This window comes from Mauremys reevesii, linkage group 5 (genome assembly GCF_016161935.1).
Source record: "Mauremys reevesii isolate NIE-2019 linkage group 5, ASM1616193v1, whole genome shotgun sequence".
In the NCBI taxonomy this organism is placed as follows: Eukaryota; Metazoa; Chordata; order Testudines; family Geoemydidae; genus Mauremys; species Mauremys reevesii.
In genome coordinates this window covers 21,635,898-21,654,009 of record NC_052627.1, presented here as the reverse complement: position 1 = coordinate 21,654,009, position 18,112 = coordinate 21,635,898, and the positions used below count along the sequence as shown (strand labels likewise).

Here is an 18,112-nt window from a genome sequence, read left to right as displayed (position 1 = left end):
TGCATTCCCATATACGCGTGTGCTTTGTTATACATAGAATAAAGGCCGCACTACAAATTCTCAATCTAGTCTGTGTCTGACAAGAACAAGGATCCTGTTTAGTGGCCCAGTGCTTGGAAAAAGCATTCGATTTCTAGCCCTGAAGCATCACAAGATAGGCGTGAGGGCTGCAGAAGGGCGGGGCACGTCCACAGCCCCCTTTTCTAGAGTCCCATTGATGTCTCCCAAAATGTGGCTGCAGGACTCCTGTATATTCCTGGCCCCTCGCTTTGCCCCATCAATTCTTTTTTTTTAGATATTGTTCAACTCTGAGGTAAAAAAAAAAAAAAAATCACATAGCAATCGATGTCAGACGATAATCAGACCAAGAATCTCATGTGACCTGAACCTTGCAACCTGTCAGAGCTAGGAGAAAACAATGCTCGGGGAGTAACTCTTCAGTTACCTTGTGTTCAGAAGCCATTTCTCCTGAATATTTGACTGCCTTTCTAGCCGGTTATCGTCACGGTTGCTCACAGTGGCTCCGACAGAGATCAGAGCCCCATCAGGCCAAGCAATGAACAGATGACAGAGCTTGTACGGTGGAGAATTTACAGTCTTAACTGATAAGTCAGGCCAAGGTTGGAAAGGGGAAACAGAGGCAGAGAGAGGCGATGTCACTTGTCCAAGGTCACCAAGTGGGTCATCAGCAGAGCGGGGATCTCTCGAACCCCCACTTACAGCCCACTACATGCCTACATGGCTGCTGAAAGCTCAAAAAGACAAGCAGCCTCCCGCATAACTCTACTCCATTCTGGTCCAGATTCAGTCAGCCACTTATGCATGTGAGGGGGAACACTGATTTCAATGGGACCCCTCAGGTGCTTAGAATAAACATGTACTTAAGCACTTTGATGGATCAGGGCCCCTAGAATGAACTACTTGATCAAGTCAGCAGGTCATTTATTTAACTAACATTAACCAGTTTAACATACGTTGTTCTCAGATGAACACCTTGTGGGGACTGGGAGGGGAAGAAGTCAGAGCAGCAGCCTAGATAGTCCTTCAGCATTTTACCTTCCTTCTGTAGGGGACAGCTCCTTTAAGTCTTCCAAGCAGGGCTTCACATTCAATAACTTCTTATACAACGCCAATGGGAAATGGAGGTCTACCACAGTGAAGTTGTATATAGCAAGTCCACATACTATGCCGATCAAGTGAAACCAGTTGTGTTCTACAAAACACTTCAAACACACAGGGAAGTCACAGTTAGAACAAAATTCATTGTGCAGCTTCATGGAACGCCAATGTATCTTCCCCCTGCAGATATACACATATTGCAGCATCATGATTTGGGCTCAGACTTTCAGCCCCCTCAAGCAGCTCCCATAGAGATGTGGGGCCTGTCTGAAAATGCAGTCACTTCAGTTGGTTGCCTCAACGGAAGCTGGGCTCTTTTGAAAATCTGGCCTTCAACTGTGAGTGTCTGAGCCGAGACTGTGCTCCTAGACTGTTTGGACAGCACCTCCCACCCAGTAAATAGTACCGTAAATCATTATTAATAATTTTATTGTTAATGAACTGGCCCCAGATATTCAAGAGGGACAGATGTAAAAATATCACTTGTACGCTCCAATCCTGCCATGAGCTCCCTGCGAGCAGAACCCCCAGTCCACACAGAGCTCACGGCAGGATTGGAGCCTCAGCCGAATCACCACCTTAGATTGTTACAGCCGAATTACTTTTAATCTATTATGCCTTTTGCACATCTCTCAAGTTGGATCCTAACAAAAGCAGAGCCAGGTTCCCAGGCCACAATGTTTCCGTTCCAAATACTGCAGGACAATGTTTCAATCCAAACAACAAAGCCTCTTTTCATTTAAAAGTCATGCATAACTGCACTGTTGTTCAGGAGCACACAAGTAGCTATTGCTGTATTTCACGTCCATCTTCGCTGCTGTTTGGTTTGAGATTTGTGCGTCAGTGACAATAGTGTTGCACATATTTTTTAAACTTTGCAACCATCTGAATGCGATATTTTCATGTGTATACTACAATTATTCTTAGCACCATCTGATTTGCTGTTTTCACAATGTTAATGTTAACAATTGCAGTGTAATGTTATTTGTGGGTTACAAAATGTAATGTGCTGTTTTCTCGCTTGTAAAATTTCAAGTTTAAAAATAATCAGATTATTTTAAGAAACCACCACACATACTAGAACTACCCAACAATGAAATTTTCAATTTTGCAGTCAAGAAGAGAGAGTGAACCGTCTCTTGTATAATACCTGACATTCATTCCACACCACTCAAAACACTGTTTGCAGAGGTAGGCAAGTCAGAGTAACGGTGCTATTTTAATGGTTAGATCATGGCTCCCTGACACTGTACATTAAAAAGCTCAAAGCATGAATGAGATATTGTAGTGTATTGATTATGATCATATGAAGAGCAGGGGATGCACAGAAATTTAAATTGGATTAGAAGTCTGATTTTGTATATCCCCAGTTTATAGCTGAGACACCAAACTATCAAATCAAGCAATGAATACACACCATCCAATTGCTCCACACTTATCAATTAGGATCATGAGAAAAAAACGAGAGGAAGCTGACTTTCTCTCACATAGCTTTTGTCACTAACTTCAATGTAGCACGTGTGTGCACACAGTGCAGACAGGTCAGCGACTCACCGTATCTGAAAACCACAGCAGGTTCGATTCTGGGTAGTAGGTGAACATTCCATAGATGGGATTCAGGAGTTCTTTTAGCAACAAGAGAAAGAATTCCTTTGTGACCCCTCCAGCATCAACAGCCTCCTCGCCATCAAAGATCACCTGCCGTGAAAACAGGTAAGTGATCAGGATACCGAATGTGACTGTAGATTACAGGCATCCGATTTAATCACAGGTCATGCAAATTAATAACTGTAGCATACAAAGCTGACTTCAACAATGGGACTGTTTCAGTGCTGGGGGAAGTGAAGTATTAAGAAGACTTTTTTTTTAAATGGATGATTCAACATTTCGCGCGAGAAGGAAAAGTCATGAATAATAAGCTGCTCTGCGGGTAACAGCACAGCCCCCCCTCCTGTATGTCCCCCTTCTCCCCGCCCACCGCCGCGCCCCAGTAGGAGGGCTATTCTCCTGGTCACAAGTGTTAGGGGACTGATACCAGCAGCTGCTGAACTCTGCGGCATCTTCTCAGACATAAAACACATTCCTTATTAGGTGACCCAGTCTAGTTCTTCCTGCAAAATGGCAACAAGACACTGCTTAACACTGAATAAAAACAAGATACTTGTTCTGGGGTTTCTTTTTGCTTTGGTCTCACATCCCCCTCCCCACCCACCCATCCACACACATACAGTAGCCACATCAAGGGGGCCCTCCACAGTGGATGCCAAACCTCTCCCTATGGCTTCCTTTATCTGGTCCTTTTACAATGAGGGAGAAGCCCATAGGTATTGAGCCAACCAGTCCCAACAAAGCCTGCTGATCAGGAAGGAGGCAGACTCATTCCCTTATTGGTTAGATGAAGCCCTGCAACTAGTTATAGCCGTGGTGGAGTCCATATACCTTATTATGAGTCCACTGTGTGGGTGGCAGGGATGGGGGGGGGGGGAACAGTTTTCCAAGAGAATTGAGAAAGAAACAAGGAAAATAAGGCAGATTAGGGAAAAAACTCCTGAAGGATCTTACTTTCAGAGGCTTTTTCAAATCGATATCTGAATGAATGCTCAGCTCCCTCAAAGCATCACCAACCAAGTTGCTCCTGCGGACGTGAAGAACTAGGAAAGGGCTTCTGGCCAGCAGAGGCTCCAGAGTGAGAAGCATGAAAACATTCTGCAAATTCGCTCCATTGATCGCCACCTATAAAGCAGCACAAAAAAGAGAGAGACTGAAAAAAGCAGGGTACCCTGGCACTATTTATTTCCTGAGTGGAGAAAAGTCGTACCACCACCCCCTAGTCTGTGACCAATCCTTGGTATTCCTTCCTTCTGCCTCTTGTTACACCAGCATCAGCCATCTGATTACTGTTGAGGGTGAGACCCAGAGGATTCACTACAAATACTCTCTTCACAGCAGCACAGTGCTCATAAATAAACTGCCTCCCAGAAGGCTAAAGTCCTTAATATACAGAATAGATGCAACATAGGAAACAGCAGTTCAAGCTGGTCCCACGCTACCCAAACAACATGCCTTGGTCATGACTTGGAAGGACTTTCTCAAGGAGCGAGGTGGTAGTTTAGTTTCTGTAGGGTTATCACTTGGCCGGTATTTGACCGGCCTGTCCATTTTTATTTTTTTTTAATGGATTTGCCAGTTGACAGAAAAAAAATGTAATTTGCTGGGTTTTTTTTATGTGGGTCTAAAGATTTGCATCATCACCAAAATACACTGGGATATCTAATGTTAAAAGTTTCTGTGTCCAGCTAAAGACGATGCAATATTCTCATTTCCGTAGTTTAAGCAGTAACAGACCAAAACTGTTGAAAATACAGCAGCTGTCTGCCCACCAATACCCAAAAGCACTGTGTGTGTGTCTGAGAGAGGGTTTGAGTCGCTGTAAGTGGCTGTTGAAGGGTGGGTGGGTGGCGGAGTTGCCTTGTGGTTGGGGGTTGAGGTTGTGACAGACTTGCCTTGGGGGTGCCAATTTATTTAGTTTTTTCATTTCAAAGATGGTAACCCTACCACCGAGACTAGAGTCACCTCTAGTGACAACTGTGGTGACCGTTTTTCATTGTGTGGGAACCCGTCAGCTAGGAACTAGACTCTCTTTTCACACAGTCCGCATAACAGGCATCAGATGGTAATGACTTTTGGACACTAGCAATCTGTGCTACATTTTAACAAGTGACTCATTATTAATGACCCTCTCCACCTACCCTGGTCCTCAATGAATGTCGATGGAAATGACCCCATTGTTCACACACAACGTTTTTACATTCACAGAGATAACCGAGGAAAGCTAACTAGTACGTGGCATCACTGCCATCTACTGGAAGGGATGTATCAGACCTGACCAACCACAAGCCACTGTCCTCCACTAGAGCTCTGGATTCCATTCCCTAGAGTGCACAAGTGTGGTTTAGTTGAGGACCATGATGTTGACTCGTGGCCACAAATTCGATGCAAATTGGTGCTTGATCACGTATACTACGATAGAACCCAGCACTACGTTTTTGAGAATCACTCACTCAACATCAGGATCTCCAGGCGGAAGCCATATTTGATGCCACCCACTTAGTGGAACAGAATGAAAATCTCACATTGTTCAATGTATTGCAAGGTGCAAATCACAATTCTGATCACGGTGAACCTTGCCTAGTGAAATAGCTCTATTTACAGAAAGGGTTATTGCACAATAAGGACTTCAGCAGTGCCTCAGTGGAATCCAGTAGCAAGATGCCCTTCAGATAGTTAATTGTCGTGAGATGGCACATAACTACACTAACGATGAAATCCTGCCCATGTATAAATGATTAGCAAACTTCACCTAAGTACGTGGAAGAAGGCAGAAGAGAAGACTAGGAACAGGCAAAGTGAAAGAGAGGAGAGCTGGCTACCTGCATCTGTAGTTCAGCATCCGTCTGTAACATTTTGGTCTTGGCTTGAGCATTGAAGATGAAAGGATAAGAACAGAGTGTTACAGCATCCTAGAAGGAAGAAAGGGAAATTTCAGTTGCTGTTTGCAACTTGGACAAGCACTTGTAAAGAGAAGAGTCATCAATTATTTTTTTTACCTGCATGATAGATGGTCTTACTTTCTGTGGAAAGAGAGAAGGGAAAAAAAGGTTAATTCTTTTGGTTCAATATTCCATGTCTTGCTTTTTCAGATGGACAGTTCAGAGGAGATCCAACTCCTCTGAACCTCGTATCTTCGGGGATGAAAACCCCAGCTTCTTCCTCTTGGAGGAAGAGAGACATGGTGAGTGTCACTTCTGAGCAGAGGGCTACGTCAAGGCTTATATGCCAGCAAGGCCCCACTTAAATCCCAAGTGGTCCATAAGCCTTAAGCTAATCCTATGCACAGGGGTGAATTTCACCCCCAAAAAATCAACAAAATCAACTCATTAACTTCTTATTACTTCATCTCTAGCTTTGCTAGTGGGACTATCTCAAACAAACAGGTACTATATTAAGCCCACAATTGTGACAACATTAAGTTCAGTCAATTCCCAAATGCTACAATTTTCATTTAACACATTTATCCCTTTAACCAGCTTTTCAATCAATTGACTAAGTTTTACTATTACAGAGCTGCCATATTGCTCTGATCACATCTCATCACTTCGGATAAAACAAGCCTAGGATATTACAGTATTACCGTACGACTGAAAAGGGGTGTCACAGCTGGCCCGGTACAGTGTAGTCTTTATTCTCCATAAAAGTAGATGAACAACTCTTAGTCACAACCATCTTTTATTATTGTGGCCTCCCTTGATATTTTTGTTCTCTCTCATTCAAAATTTTGGTCATAGTCATTATTAAGACTAACAATCCCTAGCGTCTATATCACATTCTCCATTCACAGGTTTCAAAGTGCTTTACAAAGGAGGCAAATACCATTACCTCCATTTTTGGAGATGGGGAAACTGAGGCACTAAATGATGAAGGAACTTTCCCAAGATCACCCACCAGGTTACTAGGAGAGCCTGGAATAGAACCTGATCTCCTGAGCCCCGGTTCAGTGCCCTGCTCATTGGCACGACAATGTTTCCTTTTAAGGAGCCGCATCATATAGCCAATGATCACCTTATTCTATAATTACTTCTATCATTTATAGATATTAGGTAAGGGTGAAGAGGTGGGTGAGGTGATATCTTTCATTGGGCCAACTTCTGTTGGTGAGAGAAACAATTTTTTGAGCCACACAGAGCTCTTCTCCCAGACCAGAAGAAGAAGCTCCGTGTGGCCCGAAATCTTGTCTCTCTCAACACCAGAAGTTGGCCCAATAAAAGCTATCACCTCACCCACCTTGTCTCTCTAATATCCTGGGACCGACACAACTACCAACAACACTGCCTGGAAGTTAAGGGTAGAAGTTATATTTTTATTATATATGAGCTGGTTCCTGAGGTTCTGATTCAACTAAGAGGATCAAGTTAAACAGTGATTGAATTAAACTAAAGGCAGAACATCACGTTAGCGAATTTTAGAGATCATTTAGGAGACATTAAATATATATTTGGTAGCTTTATTCTTCTGATGGCATTGTTTTAAGTTATCTTCATCAAGCTAGTAAGTACCCAAATCAAAGACGGCTTACCCACATATGCTCCAGTATTCAATGTATTACACCAACCAACAATCATTATTAGTAGGGATACTGAAATTTATAAATCGCACTGAAGAGGTGAAGATGGACAGCAATTTCGTAACTCATTAAAACCCCTTACCATTCCTGCTTGATGCAAGAACCACATAAGATAGTCTTCTTGAATGTCCACCAAGTTGGAAATCTCTGGGATATAAAACGTGTCATATTCCACATGTTTAACTTTCAGATTCACCTGATTAAGAAAACAAAAGGCTTAAAATTTCAGGGTATATGCACTTTTCCCACCTTTAGAAACACACAGGCTCTTTTTCTTTACTGGGGGCTCCACACATACTCAGATCTGCCTGCATAAAGCAGCTTGCAGGATTGGGCTAGCTTGCCTTTATTAATATTCACTGCTTTGTATTATATTCAGCAGTAATGCAAAAAACCTACCAGCCTGTATCCTGTAAGACATTAGCTTCAGCAAGTTAGCATAAGGCTTGAGGCCTATGCCTTTGCACAGATAAACAGCCCAATAGAAAACCCTAAGTATTTGGGGAGCTGAAAATAGAGTTTAAGGGGAAGTTCTGACCACAGGTACATGAGTCAACCACAATAGTGTCCTGGCAGCAAACTGACGTACATAACAGGTACATGAGATACATCTAAGGCTAGCCTGCTTGCTTGCCTATATCTCTTTTCTTATAAGTTTTTTATTTTCTTATGGGTTTGGCTGTTTTATTATAACAGGTGTATGGATTTCTATTAGAGTATATTTTGGATGTAACACAAGAGACCTACAGGCCACATCCTGTATGTTGAGCTAAACCAAAGTGAGCATATATATGTTTGGGACCTTTCACCTAGATGAACTAAAGCATAAGGTCCATATAAAGGCCATATATAGGCTGGCACAGGGGCTTTCCTAAGTTCATACCCTTCTAAACTTAACAGGTACACCACAACTTGGAAAGAACCGAAAGAACCGGTTAGGACAGAAATAACAAATGTGATACCTAATCACAAAAGGGCCATGGTAACGAACTGACGTGTATAATAATAAGTGAAAATAATTGATATGCTAGCCTAGAGGGAAAAGACACTCCAACATTAGTAAGGTGAGTAAATACAAATAAGGAAAAGGGGAAAATCCCCTACTGAATATGCATCAAATTTAGCGGCACCAGCATAACATATTATAAAAGTGGCATCCCAGCCTAGGGGCAGTAGGAGAAGATGTAGTCCTTGGGAGGTGCCAGAATGATGGCCACTGGTAATGATGAGGAAGATGATGGCTAACATTTCAGGTTGTTCTGCAAGGGATTCTGTGAGTGTATGGATGTGCAGATGTATATTCTGTAGTATCGCTATCTACCTTACTGAGTAGTAATACACTCTATTTGTAAATATAAAAGGTCCTATAGTATGAGTGTTGCAACTGTGCGCATCGGGGTTCCCAACTATATAATAGTTTAAATAATACTTGGGGCAAGAACCTGTTAACCCTCAAGTGATCACTGGGGATTCTTACATAATCAATATAATTAATATATAATCTAAAGATCGGGCATCAGTCCAAAAAGAGCATTTGCAAACAACTGAGGTGCCTCAGATTTTAGTTTGCATCCAATAAACTTGTGTCTTTAGTTACAGTGCACATGGAAAGATGTTAAAATACAATCAAGAAACAACTCATCCACTTATGTACAAAAAGATTTTAAACTTTCCTGTTGCTTTGTGCTACTGGTATTTTTAGAAAAGAACATGCACACCAAGAGAGTGTGTGAGAGTGAGTGAGTGAGTGAGTGTGTGTGCGCGTGTGCTTTGCTGGTGGGGTGTTCTACCGAAGTTCAGCTATTTATTAAATTGTTTCAAACAAATTCCTATAAAGTTAAACAATGTTGCCTCAAGTCCAGGTGAAGCGCTAACATTCTCTTTCCTTGGCTGCCATTACAAATGTCTGTGGTAGATGGTGGTGTGGGTCCTCAACCTGGGGCTTGTGAATTGGCATCACGGGTTGTGACCGCCCTGCCCTTCCCACATTGCTCAGGGAAGAAGGATTGGCATGGAAAAGGTCAGAGAGCCCCTGGACTATGACACTGTACTGTTCCAAAACACACATGCTTGCCTCTTACCTTGTGAAGTTTCTCTAGCAGTCTGAGAGCAGCTGTAATGTAACTACTGAACAGGACAGGGATCAATAATGTTTTTCTTCCATTCAGGAGATAAACTACCGCGCCTTTATAGAGGTTCACTAACCTCAGGAAATACCTTGGGCATACTTGAGACCACCAGTTATCTACAGGGGGGAAAAAAAATATATATATATATGTCAATATTGTTATTAGAGCACTTGGTGGTAGCAGGCATTATAGTGATGGAATCTGAGAAAAAAGTATTGTAACACTATACAATATATTGTATCTCCTCTCTCTGTTTCAAAGATGGGCTCTGCAGTTTCATTAAAAGAAGCTCTGAAAAATGCAAGCACTGACACAAATGATACCATATATATGTATTTGTGAAGTGAAGGTTGTAAGCAAGGACTCCTTTAAGCAGCAGAGCTGGGGGAAGTTTCCGCACTCCAGCTTTGCCATTATTTATATTCCTATTCGTTAGTCACATGTCCTGTATTCTGAAGAGCAAGTGACAACCATGGCCCAATAGCCCCGTGTAATGGGGCAGTCACCCCGCTCCGGCTCGGAAAGGGTTAAAAGCCAGCCCTTGGAAAGGGAGGGAGACTGATCGGGGTAGGCAGCTGCAGATGTGGCCACACCCAATTAGAGTCCAGCTGGCCCTGATAAAAGGGCTGGGAGCTAGGCAGGGGGAGTCTCACTCCAGAGATGGAGTGGGAAGGACCTGGCTGCTGGCTAGAGGAGGGTATCCTAAGCAGAGCAGTGCTGGGGAAGGGCAGGCAGTGCTGGGGAGCTCTGGCCAGGCGAGCCCCCAGGCTGAGGCCAGGCAAAAAGGGCCTGTGGGGGTGCTGAGGCTGCAGTGGTGCAGCCAGGCCAGGAAAAGGCAGTAGGTCCAAACCCCCTTGCCAATGATGAGCGGCCATTTCAGACTGCAGTTTGCCCCTGAGCAAAGGGGCTAGATGAAGACTGGCAGTGGGTCACTGAGGCAAGGAGGGCTTAGGGGGATTGGGGGGGTCCCCCCAACCAGCAGGAGGCGCCGTGGCAGTGAGTGCCTGCCAAGCTACACCCAGTGACTGCCAATAAGCTAACCCCCTTCCAGAGGCTGTTCTAGACCACAGAGGGGCTGTTCCACGACCTGTCCAAACCCTCTTCTCCTACGAGACAGCATAAGTGTCACACCCATGAGTGAATCACTGGGTACTGGGAGATGCCGACAGCAGTATTTAGGAGCCACAATAACTCCCATGTGCCATTTCCATCTTTAAACAATACACTCCTACCCCCACGCAATTACGCACAGTGATCTAGATTCCAGTTCCCTCCCAAGAGGCTTACAGGGAGAAGGCAGGAGTCAGCCCTAGGCAGCGGTTTGAACCCAGGATAGCTCAGGGGATCCCTTCCCTCCACCCCTCTTTCCTTTGTTAGCCACGACCAATTAGCTCAGCAGTGACCCCCCTGTTCCCAGCAGTGGTAGAGCCCACATCGATTTTTTGCAGGATTCTGTTACCTTGCTGAGAACCCCATCATGCCTTCTTAAATGAAGAACATAAGAACATAAGAAAGGCCGTACCGGGTCAGACCAAAGGTCCATCTAGCCCAGTATCTGTCTACCGACAGTGGCCAATGCCAGGTGCCCCTGAGGGAGTGAACCTAACAGGCAATGATCAAGTGATCTCTCTCCTGCCATCCATCTCCATCCTCTGACGAACAGAGGCTAGGGACACCATTCTTACCCATCCTGGCTAATAGCCATTTATGGACTTAGCCACCATGAATTTATCCAGTCCCCTTTTAAACATTGTTATAGTCCTAGCCTTCACAACCTCCTCAGGTAAGGAGTTCCACAAGTTGACTGTGCGCTGCGTGAAGAAGAACTTCCTTTTATTTGTTTTAAACCTGCTGCCTATTAATTTCATTTGGTGACCCCTAGTTCTTGTATTATGGGAATAAGTAAATAACTTTTCCTTATCCACTTTCTCAACATCACTCATGATTTTATATACCTCTATCATGTCCCCCCTTAGTCTCCTCTTTTCCAAACTGAAGAGTCCTAGCCTCTTTAATCTTTCCTCATATGGGACCCTCTCTAAACCCCTAATCATTTTAGTTGCTCTTTTCTGAACCTTTTCTAGTGCTAGAATATCTTTTTGAGGTGAGGAGACCACATCTGTACACAGTATTGGAGATGTGGGCGTACCACGGATTTATATAAGGGCAATAATATATTCTCAGTCTTATTCTCTATCCCCTTTTAATTATTCCTAACATCCTGTTTGCTTTTTGACCGCCTCTGCACACTGCGTGGACATCTTCAGAGAACTATCCACGATAACTCCAAGATCTTTTCCTGACTCGTTGTAGCTAAATTAGCCCCCATCATGTTGTATGTATAGTTGGGGTTATTTTTTCCAATGTGCATTACTTTACATTTATCCACATTAAATTTCATTTGCCATTTTGTTGCCCAATCACTTAGTTTTGTGAGATCTTTTGAAGTTCTTCACAATCTGCTTTGGTCTTAACTATCTTGAGTAGTTTAGTGTCATCTGCAAACTTTGCCACCTCACTGTTTACCCTTTCTCCAGATCATTTATGAATAAATTGAATAGGATTGGTCCTAGGACTGACCCTTGGGAACACCACTAGTTACCCCTCTCCATTCTGAGAATTTACCATTAATTCCTACCCTTTGTTCCCTGTCCTTTAACCAGTTCTCAATCCATGAAAGGACCTTCCCTTTTATCCCATGACAGCTTAATTTACGTAAGAGCCTTTGGTGAGGGACCTTGTCAAAGGCTTTCTGGAAATCTAAGTACACTATGTCTACCGGATCCCCCTTGTCCACATGTTTGTTGACCTCTTCAAAGAACTCTAATAGATTAGTAAGACACGATTTCCCTTTACAGAAACCATGTTGACTATTGCTCAAGAGTTTATGTTTTTCTATGTGTCTGACAATTTTATTCTTTACTATTGTTTCAACTAATTTTCCCGGTACTGACGTTAGACTTACCGGTCTGTAATTGCCAGGATCACCCCTAGAGCCCTTTTTAAATATTGGCGTTACATTAGCTAACTTCCAGTCATTGGGTACCGAAGCCGATTTAAAGGACAGGTTACAAACCTTGGTTAATAGTTCCGCAACTTCACATTTGAGTTCTTTCAGAACTCTTGGGTGAATGCCATCTGGTCCTGGTGACTTGTTAATGTTGAGTCTATCAATTAATTCCAAAACCTCCTCTAGTGACACTTCAATCTGTGACAGTTCCTCAGATTTGTCACCTACAAAAGCCAGCTCAGGTTTGGGAATCTCCCTAACATCCTCAGCCGTGAAGACTGAAGCAAAGAATCCATTTAGTTTCTCCGCAATGACTTTATCATCTTTAAGCGCTCCTTTTGTATTTTCATCGTCAAGGGGCCCCACTGGTTGTTTAGCAGGCTTCCTGCTTCTGATGTACTTAAAAAACATTTTGTTTAAGTAAGGAGAAACGCTTGCCCCTCTGCATCACTCCATTCCCCTGCCTGGCCCCTGTCACTCCATCTGCCTGAGGGTTTTTCCCTCTCTCTCCCCATGCCCCATGAAAATCCCATCAGTGTTTAAGGTCGGCCCACACCACCTCTTTCGAGGGGGAGATCTTCTCTAGCCAAAGGCAATACCCCCAGCCCAGCCTCTGCTGGGACACTGCCTGTCAGCTTCTAGCACTGCTCTGCTACCAACACTGGACCACGACCCCAAGAACCAGTCTGCCTTTACATTTTGCGAAAAACAAAATAGCATTTAGAATTCAACCACTAGGAACAAGCCACTATCTGGGGATTTACCCCCTGGAGATTTTAGTATTTAAAAAAACTAGAGGCTGGCAGGGAGGAGTATAAGCACCCTGTACAGTTCTAGACAGTCACAAACACAATAAACTAGGATTTCTATAGAGACTGATTCATGGACGAGGCACAGCTGGTACTAACGTCTCTATGAACAAAGAGAGGAAGGGTCAAGTATTTGAATCTCAAACCAGTCATCAACAGAGCACCGTGAGTGACACTCAGTACCCGCCTAACTCTGCTATCACTGAAGCCAGCAGTAGCTCAACAGGAGAAGAGTTTAGCCAACACGGAGTGCTTTTGAAAGTCCCAAGTCCATGTTTTGTGAATGATCTCCGCCTAGTGCCCCAGACTGATGCTAAAGGCGTGACGCAGAACAAGATGCACCCCTACGAAGCTCACCCCTTACCTAATACTTTGCTGGGGTTGGTATCCAGTCGCAGAATGGCCATCGCTAGAGGAAGCGTTAACGTTATGTAATGCTTCGAGTCTTGAAACAGGGGGAATTCAGGGAGAATCAGGTAGATTCTCATTGCCTCAACGTCTGGTGGGGAGCTGGACAGCTGGGGAATCAAAAAGCTTTCAAAGCTCTTTAAGATCTGGAGGGGGAAAAAGGACAAGAGAAGTTAACTCAGCATACACCCCTGAAGAACAAGAGGAGGCTGGCTCAGTGCTCACCTAAGACCACGTTGTGCGCATCTGGCACATTTGTCTCATTACCAGCTCTTTTGTACTCTGCTATGTAAGTGTCAGTACACTTAAGGGTCTAAAGATAACTCACTAAAGCAAGGAAGTACTTTGTGAAGGCTGAAAATCCAGGCTGACATTCCCATCTGTTCTCTCAGCCTGCAGGGTGGACTCTGGGAGTGAAGGGCAGCAGGAGGAAAAAGGTAAAGTGATAGTAATTTAATCCACTGCTTAAGCTTTTGTGCTCTTAAATCTGACACTGATACTAAAAATCCTTTTGCAGACCTGAATTCCGATTCTTTCTGTTCATTTTTGTTACACTTTATTATTATAGTTTTGAGGGTTTAAGTGAGCAACGTCACACTCCCCTCTCCAAAAAACCCTCCTCCATTTGGCTCTGTTGAAATACAGTATTTGCTAGGTGGCGAGTAGACAGGTGTGTACAGCAATATCCTCTTAAAGCACATTCATTTTTAACCCACACAAAGACTACAGGATCGCTGTACAAAAACCTAGAGGCCGCAGTGTAATGCAACACCGGAGAACTGTCGTTCCATTTCACCTACTGCATCCAAAAACACATTAAAAGAACATTGAGGGTGCAGAGTCAAGCACTCTAGTTAGGAAATGCCCCTCTTCCCCCCCTTGTTGCTATTGCCTCTCCTCTACCCCCTCCTCAGCCTTCTGCTCCTCTCCCTCTGCCCTGCATCTCCTTTCCCTGTTCCTCAACCCTCTGCATTTTGAGTCGGCTCGCAGCATGGTCAGTCACTCCCTGGGGATGGTGCATGTGCAGTCTGGCTGGCACGTAGGAGCTGTGAAAACATCTCTTTGGAGAATGTAGCTGCCCAATTCTAACAAGTCTCTACTGAGCACATGCAAACAGATTTTTTTTCAGGGGCTTAAAATTTGGGTAGATTTTCACAGGGAGGGCAGATGACTCATCTCTGACACCCAACCAACCCCCTTGCCAAATATCAAGTCCTTGCTTCAAAGCATTGAGGTGCTAAAGCTTTTCAATGGAACTGTTGCAAGAATATTTTTTTTTAACGTGGTCAAAACAATGTATTTTTCCCTAAACTCATTCTGAGAAACGGATGAGCAATTCTAGCCGAAACTTTCTCAGAAAAGTCAGCCTGAAGTGGACAGCCAGCCTGGAAAATTTCAGCTTGAGGTTACATTTAGCAATGTTACAAGCAGCTGAAAACAAGGTCTTATAACTGGAAGTGTTGGGCAGCCGTAACGACAGGTGCCGGTACCTGTGCTGCCTATAACAAACGGAGTTTCATTATACGGAATCCATTGTAAATGGGATCCACTCTGCATGCAACAAGGATACTATGAGTCACGTTACCCACAACATTACTATACAATTCAACACACCTAGGTGGTCTCTGCTCTGGGGAAACAGGTTAAAAAAGCAGGTTAATACTGAGGTGCAAGATGACAAAAATCTAACAGACAAGGCAATTAGCTAATTTAAGACTGCTTTAAATACTTCACACATATTAAGATCTATTATTCCCTTAACTCTAAAAGCAATTTTTAATTAACATGCATCGCTATTAAATTTAGCCTGGAGAAAAAAATCTCTCTTTAAACAGGCCATTGATAAAGCCCAGAAAATAGGTAATAATGAAAATTCACTTTTACTCTATCATCACTATAATAGCTAGAAGAGTAGTAAATGTCTGTAAAAGCAGCAAAGAGTCCTGTGGCACCTTATAGACTAACAGACGTTTTGGAGCATGAGCTTTCGTGGGTGAATACCCACTTCGTCAGATGCATGCATGTGTTCACCCATGAAAGCTCATGCTCCAAAACGTCTGTTAGTCTATAAGGTGCCACAGGACTCTTTGCTGCTTTTACAGATCCCGACTAACACGGCTACCCCTCTGATAGTAAATGTCTGTGTCCATAAGTGACACAAATGTATTTCGGGGGGGGGCTCTGAAAAGGACCATGTCCTACAAGTCTTAGTGAACAAATCCATCCATCATTAACTAACGCTGCACTAGAGAGTATAATTGCCACTACTTTTTAGAAATAAAAGTAAAATGTTCTGGCTTATATTGCCTCTTGCTTACACCAGTGTGAATCAGGAATAGCTGCGCTGAAGTCAATGGAGTCACTGGTGTAAACAAGAGAAAAATTAGGCCCACTATATGTAGCCATATACCTGTATCTAAAAGGGTTTCGTTTCCTCCGCAAGCACATACAACTCCATCTCCCATTAACATCAGTGGGAGAACAGACCTCTAAGAAGTGCAGTTACTCTACAACTCCTGAAAATCTGACAACGTTATAGCAAAACGTTAGTATTTCTCACCAGAGCATCATCAATAGTTATTAAAAAGACTGTGGGCCAAATCCTCAGCTGGTGTAAATCAGTTTAGGTCCACTGAAGTTGCCACACCAGCTGAAGATCCTACTTTGCATTAACGGCAGAGACCCAGTGTGACAGACTGAATTTTGTAAAGCAATGAGTAGCCAAATACAGACGCATGCAAAACTAAAATTCCGCATCACAAGATGTACTTGTGCAGTTTCATTTCTATGTGATGTTTCATTTCTATGTGACGTTTCATAACGTCTTAGTAAAAGTTTTGTGCAGTAATAAAGTCCTAGTTACGCCACTCTATTATTCAGTCTTTCCTAAAACATTCACCGAGATCTGAATTTACAGGTGCAGGGGATTAGCAAGCATCTGCTCTGCGTATCACACACACACTTAATTGCAAACACTTTTTAAAAACAGTTACAGGGCCAGATTGTCACCTGGCGAAGATCAGTGTAGCTCCATTGAGATTACTAGAGCTAGGCTGAATTACACTAGTTTAGGACCTAGCCTGTAGCTTTCAATAAAAACTGCCTCACATTTTTTAAATTCACACACACACACACACACACACACACACACACACACACACACAGAAAAACCCCCTCTGACAACACCATGAAACCGTTTTTTTTAAAAATACTTATACAACACCTTTATACCTGGTCTAGCAGGATGGAATGCTGAGAGTTCATTAGCTTCTCAAACAACACTCTGGTGGAATTCAGGTCAATTCCTGGGATTTTGGGGCTGGTTTTAAAATGTTCATCGATCCTAAAACAAAAAACAAGCCCCAGACAGATGTAAGTATAGGAAAGATATAAGATACACAGGCAAAGTGCACCAATAGACAGAGAGATAACAAGACTTAGAAAACCTGGAATCTTTGGCTAAATACAATAGTGCAAGATAAACTATTCCTTTTATTGTACTCCCTCTGGGTCCTAATCTGGGAACCAGAGCCCTGCATGGAGTCTACTGATGTTAGTGGGACTGCACACAGGCCAAAGGGTCTGCCCACACAGATCCAGTTGCAGAACTGGGACCTAAGCTTGAAAAACGGCAGTCCTGCTAGATGTGGCAAGAGTCCCTATGATGGTCCCCTGGGAACTCAAGTGTTGTTTGTTTTGTTTTTTTCCAGGAGAGGGCGGACAAAGACGTTGACTGTGGTTAGGGCCACACAGTAGAACTTGGAATGGTTTTCAAAGGAGATGAGGCTGGGTTTTTCAAAGCAGCCTAAGCGAGCTAAACCCCCAATTCCTATGGGCTAACTCCCTTCGGCTCCTCTGACAACCTCACCCTAAAATCTTCTAGCCCTCCAGCTAATCAAGGACCCAATCGAACCCCCAATACAGTTAAGAGGAGTCTTTCCATGGCCTCCAGCTGGTGTTGGATCAAGCCACAAATCCTTTTCTTTTTCGGCCTGACAGACATCTTTGAATGCAAAAGGCTGCATCTCACGGTTTGACTAGGCCCTGGAGCTTCATGCAATACACCTAGTGAGTGATCTGACCCTGCATCAGGTTTAATGGTTTGTATCAGATGCCTACAGCACAACTCTATGCAGGTAAAAAAGCCTGTACAACTTGCAGATGGCAGTAAAAAGGCAATTTCCACAACTCCACAGATCCCAAGCATCAGCACCAAGTATTTCCCCAGAGCACTGTCGGAACCAGCCAGCCTTAACCCTGAACAACGCTAGACGCTCTCAGGAAGGAAAGACACCTGTTAAATATATACTGAATGTGTCAGTTTTCTGCTGCAGCCTGTGATGGGTTGGCTATTATTGCCATAACAGCGCAGATGACGGGGCTGGAAAGAACTCCCGAGTCCTATGGTGCAATGAGGCTCTCGCTGCAATGTGTGGAAGCAGCACACAGGAGCGAT

At 43.6% G+C, this 18,112-nt stretch overlaps 1 protein-coding gene across 2 annotated transcripts in view; it reads right to left on the bottom strand.

The window, feature by feature from the left end:
- Positions 1–18,112, bottom strand: part of HERC3 (HECT and RLD domain containing E3 ubiquitin protein ligase 3) — a 101,519-nt gene that overhangs the window by 29,604 nt on the left and 53,803 nt on the right. For both annotated transcript variants that reach the window (XM_039540447.1, XM_039540448.1), the window contains exons 12-20: positions 16,888–16,999; positions 13,613–13,802; positions 9,382–9,545; positions 7,383–7,496; positions 5,727–5,750; positions 5,550–5,639; positions 3,682–3,852; positions 2,674–2,817; positions 1,057–1,223 (exon numbers count right to left, since the gene is read on the bottom strand). In XM_039540447.1, the coding sequence (XP_039396381.1) occupies positions 1,057–1,223; positions 2,674–2,817; positions 3,682–3,852; positions 5,550–5,639; positions 5,727–5,750; positions 7,383–7,496; positions 9,382–9,545; positions 13,613–13,802; positions 16,888–16,999 (1,176 nt within the window). The remainder of the gene's footprint in view (positions 1–1,056; positions 1,224–2,673; positions 2,818–3,681; positions 3,853–5,549; positions 5,640–5,726; positions 5,751–7,382; positions 7,497–9,381; positions 9,546–13,612; positions 13,803–16,887; positions 17,000–18,112) is intronic.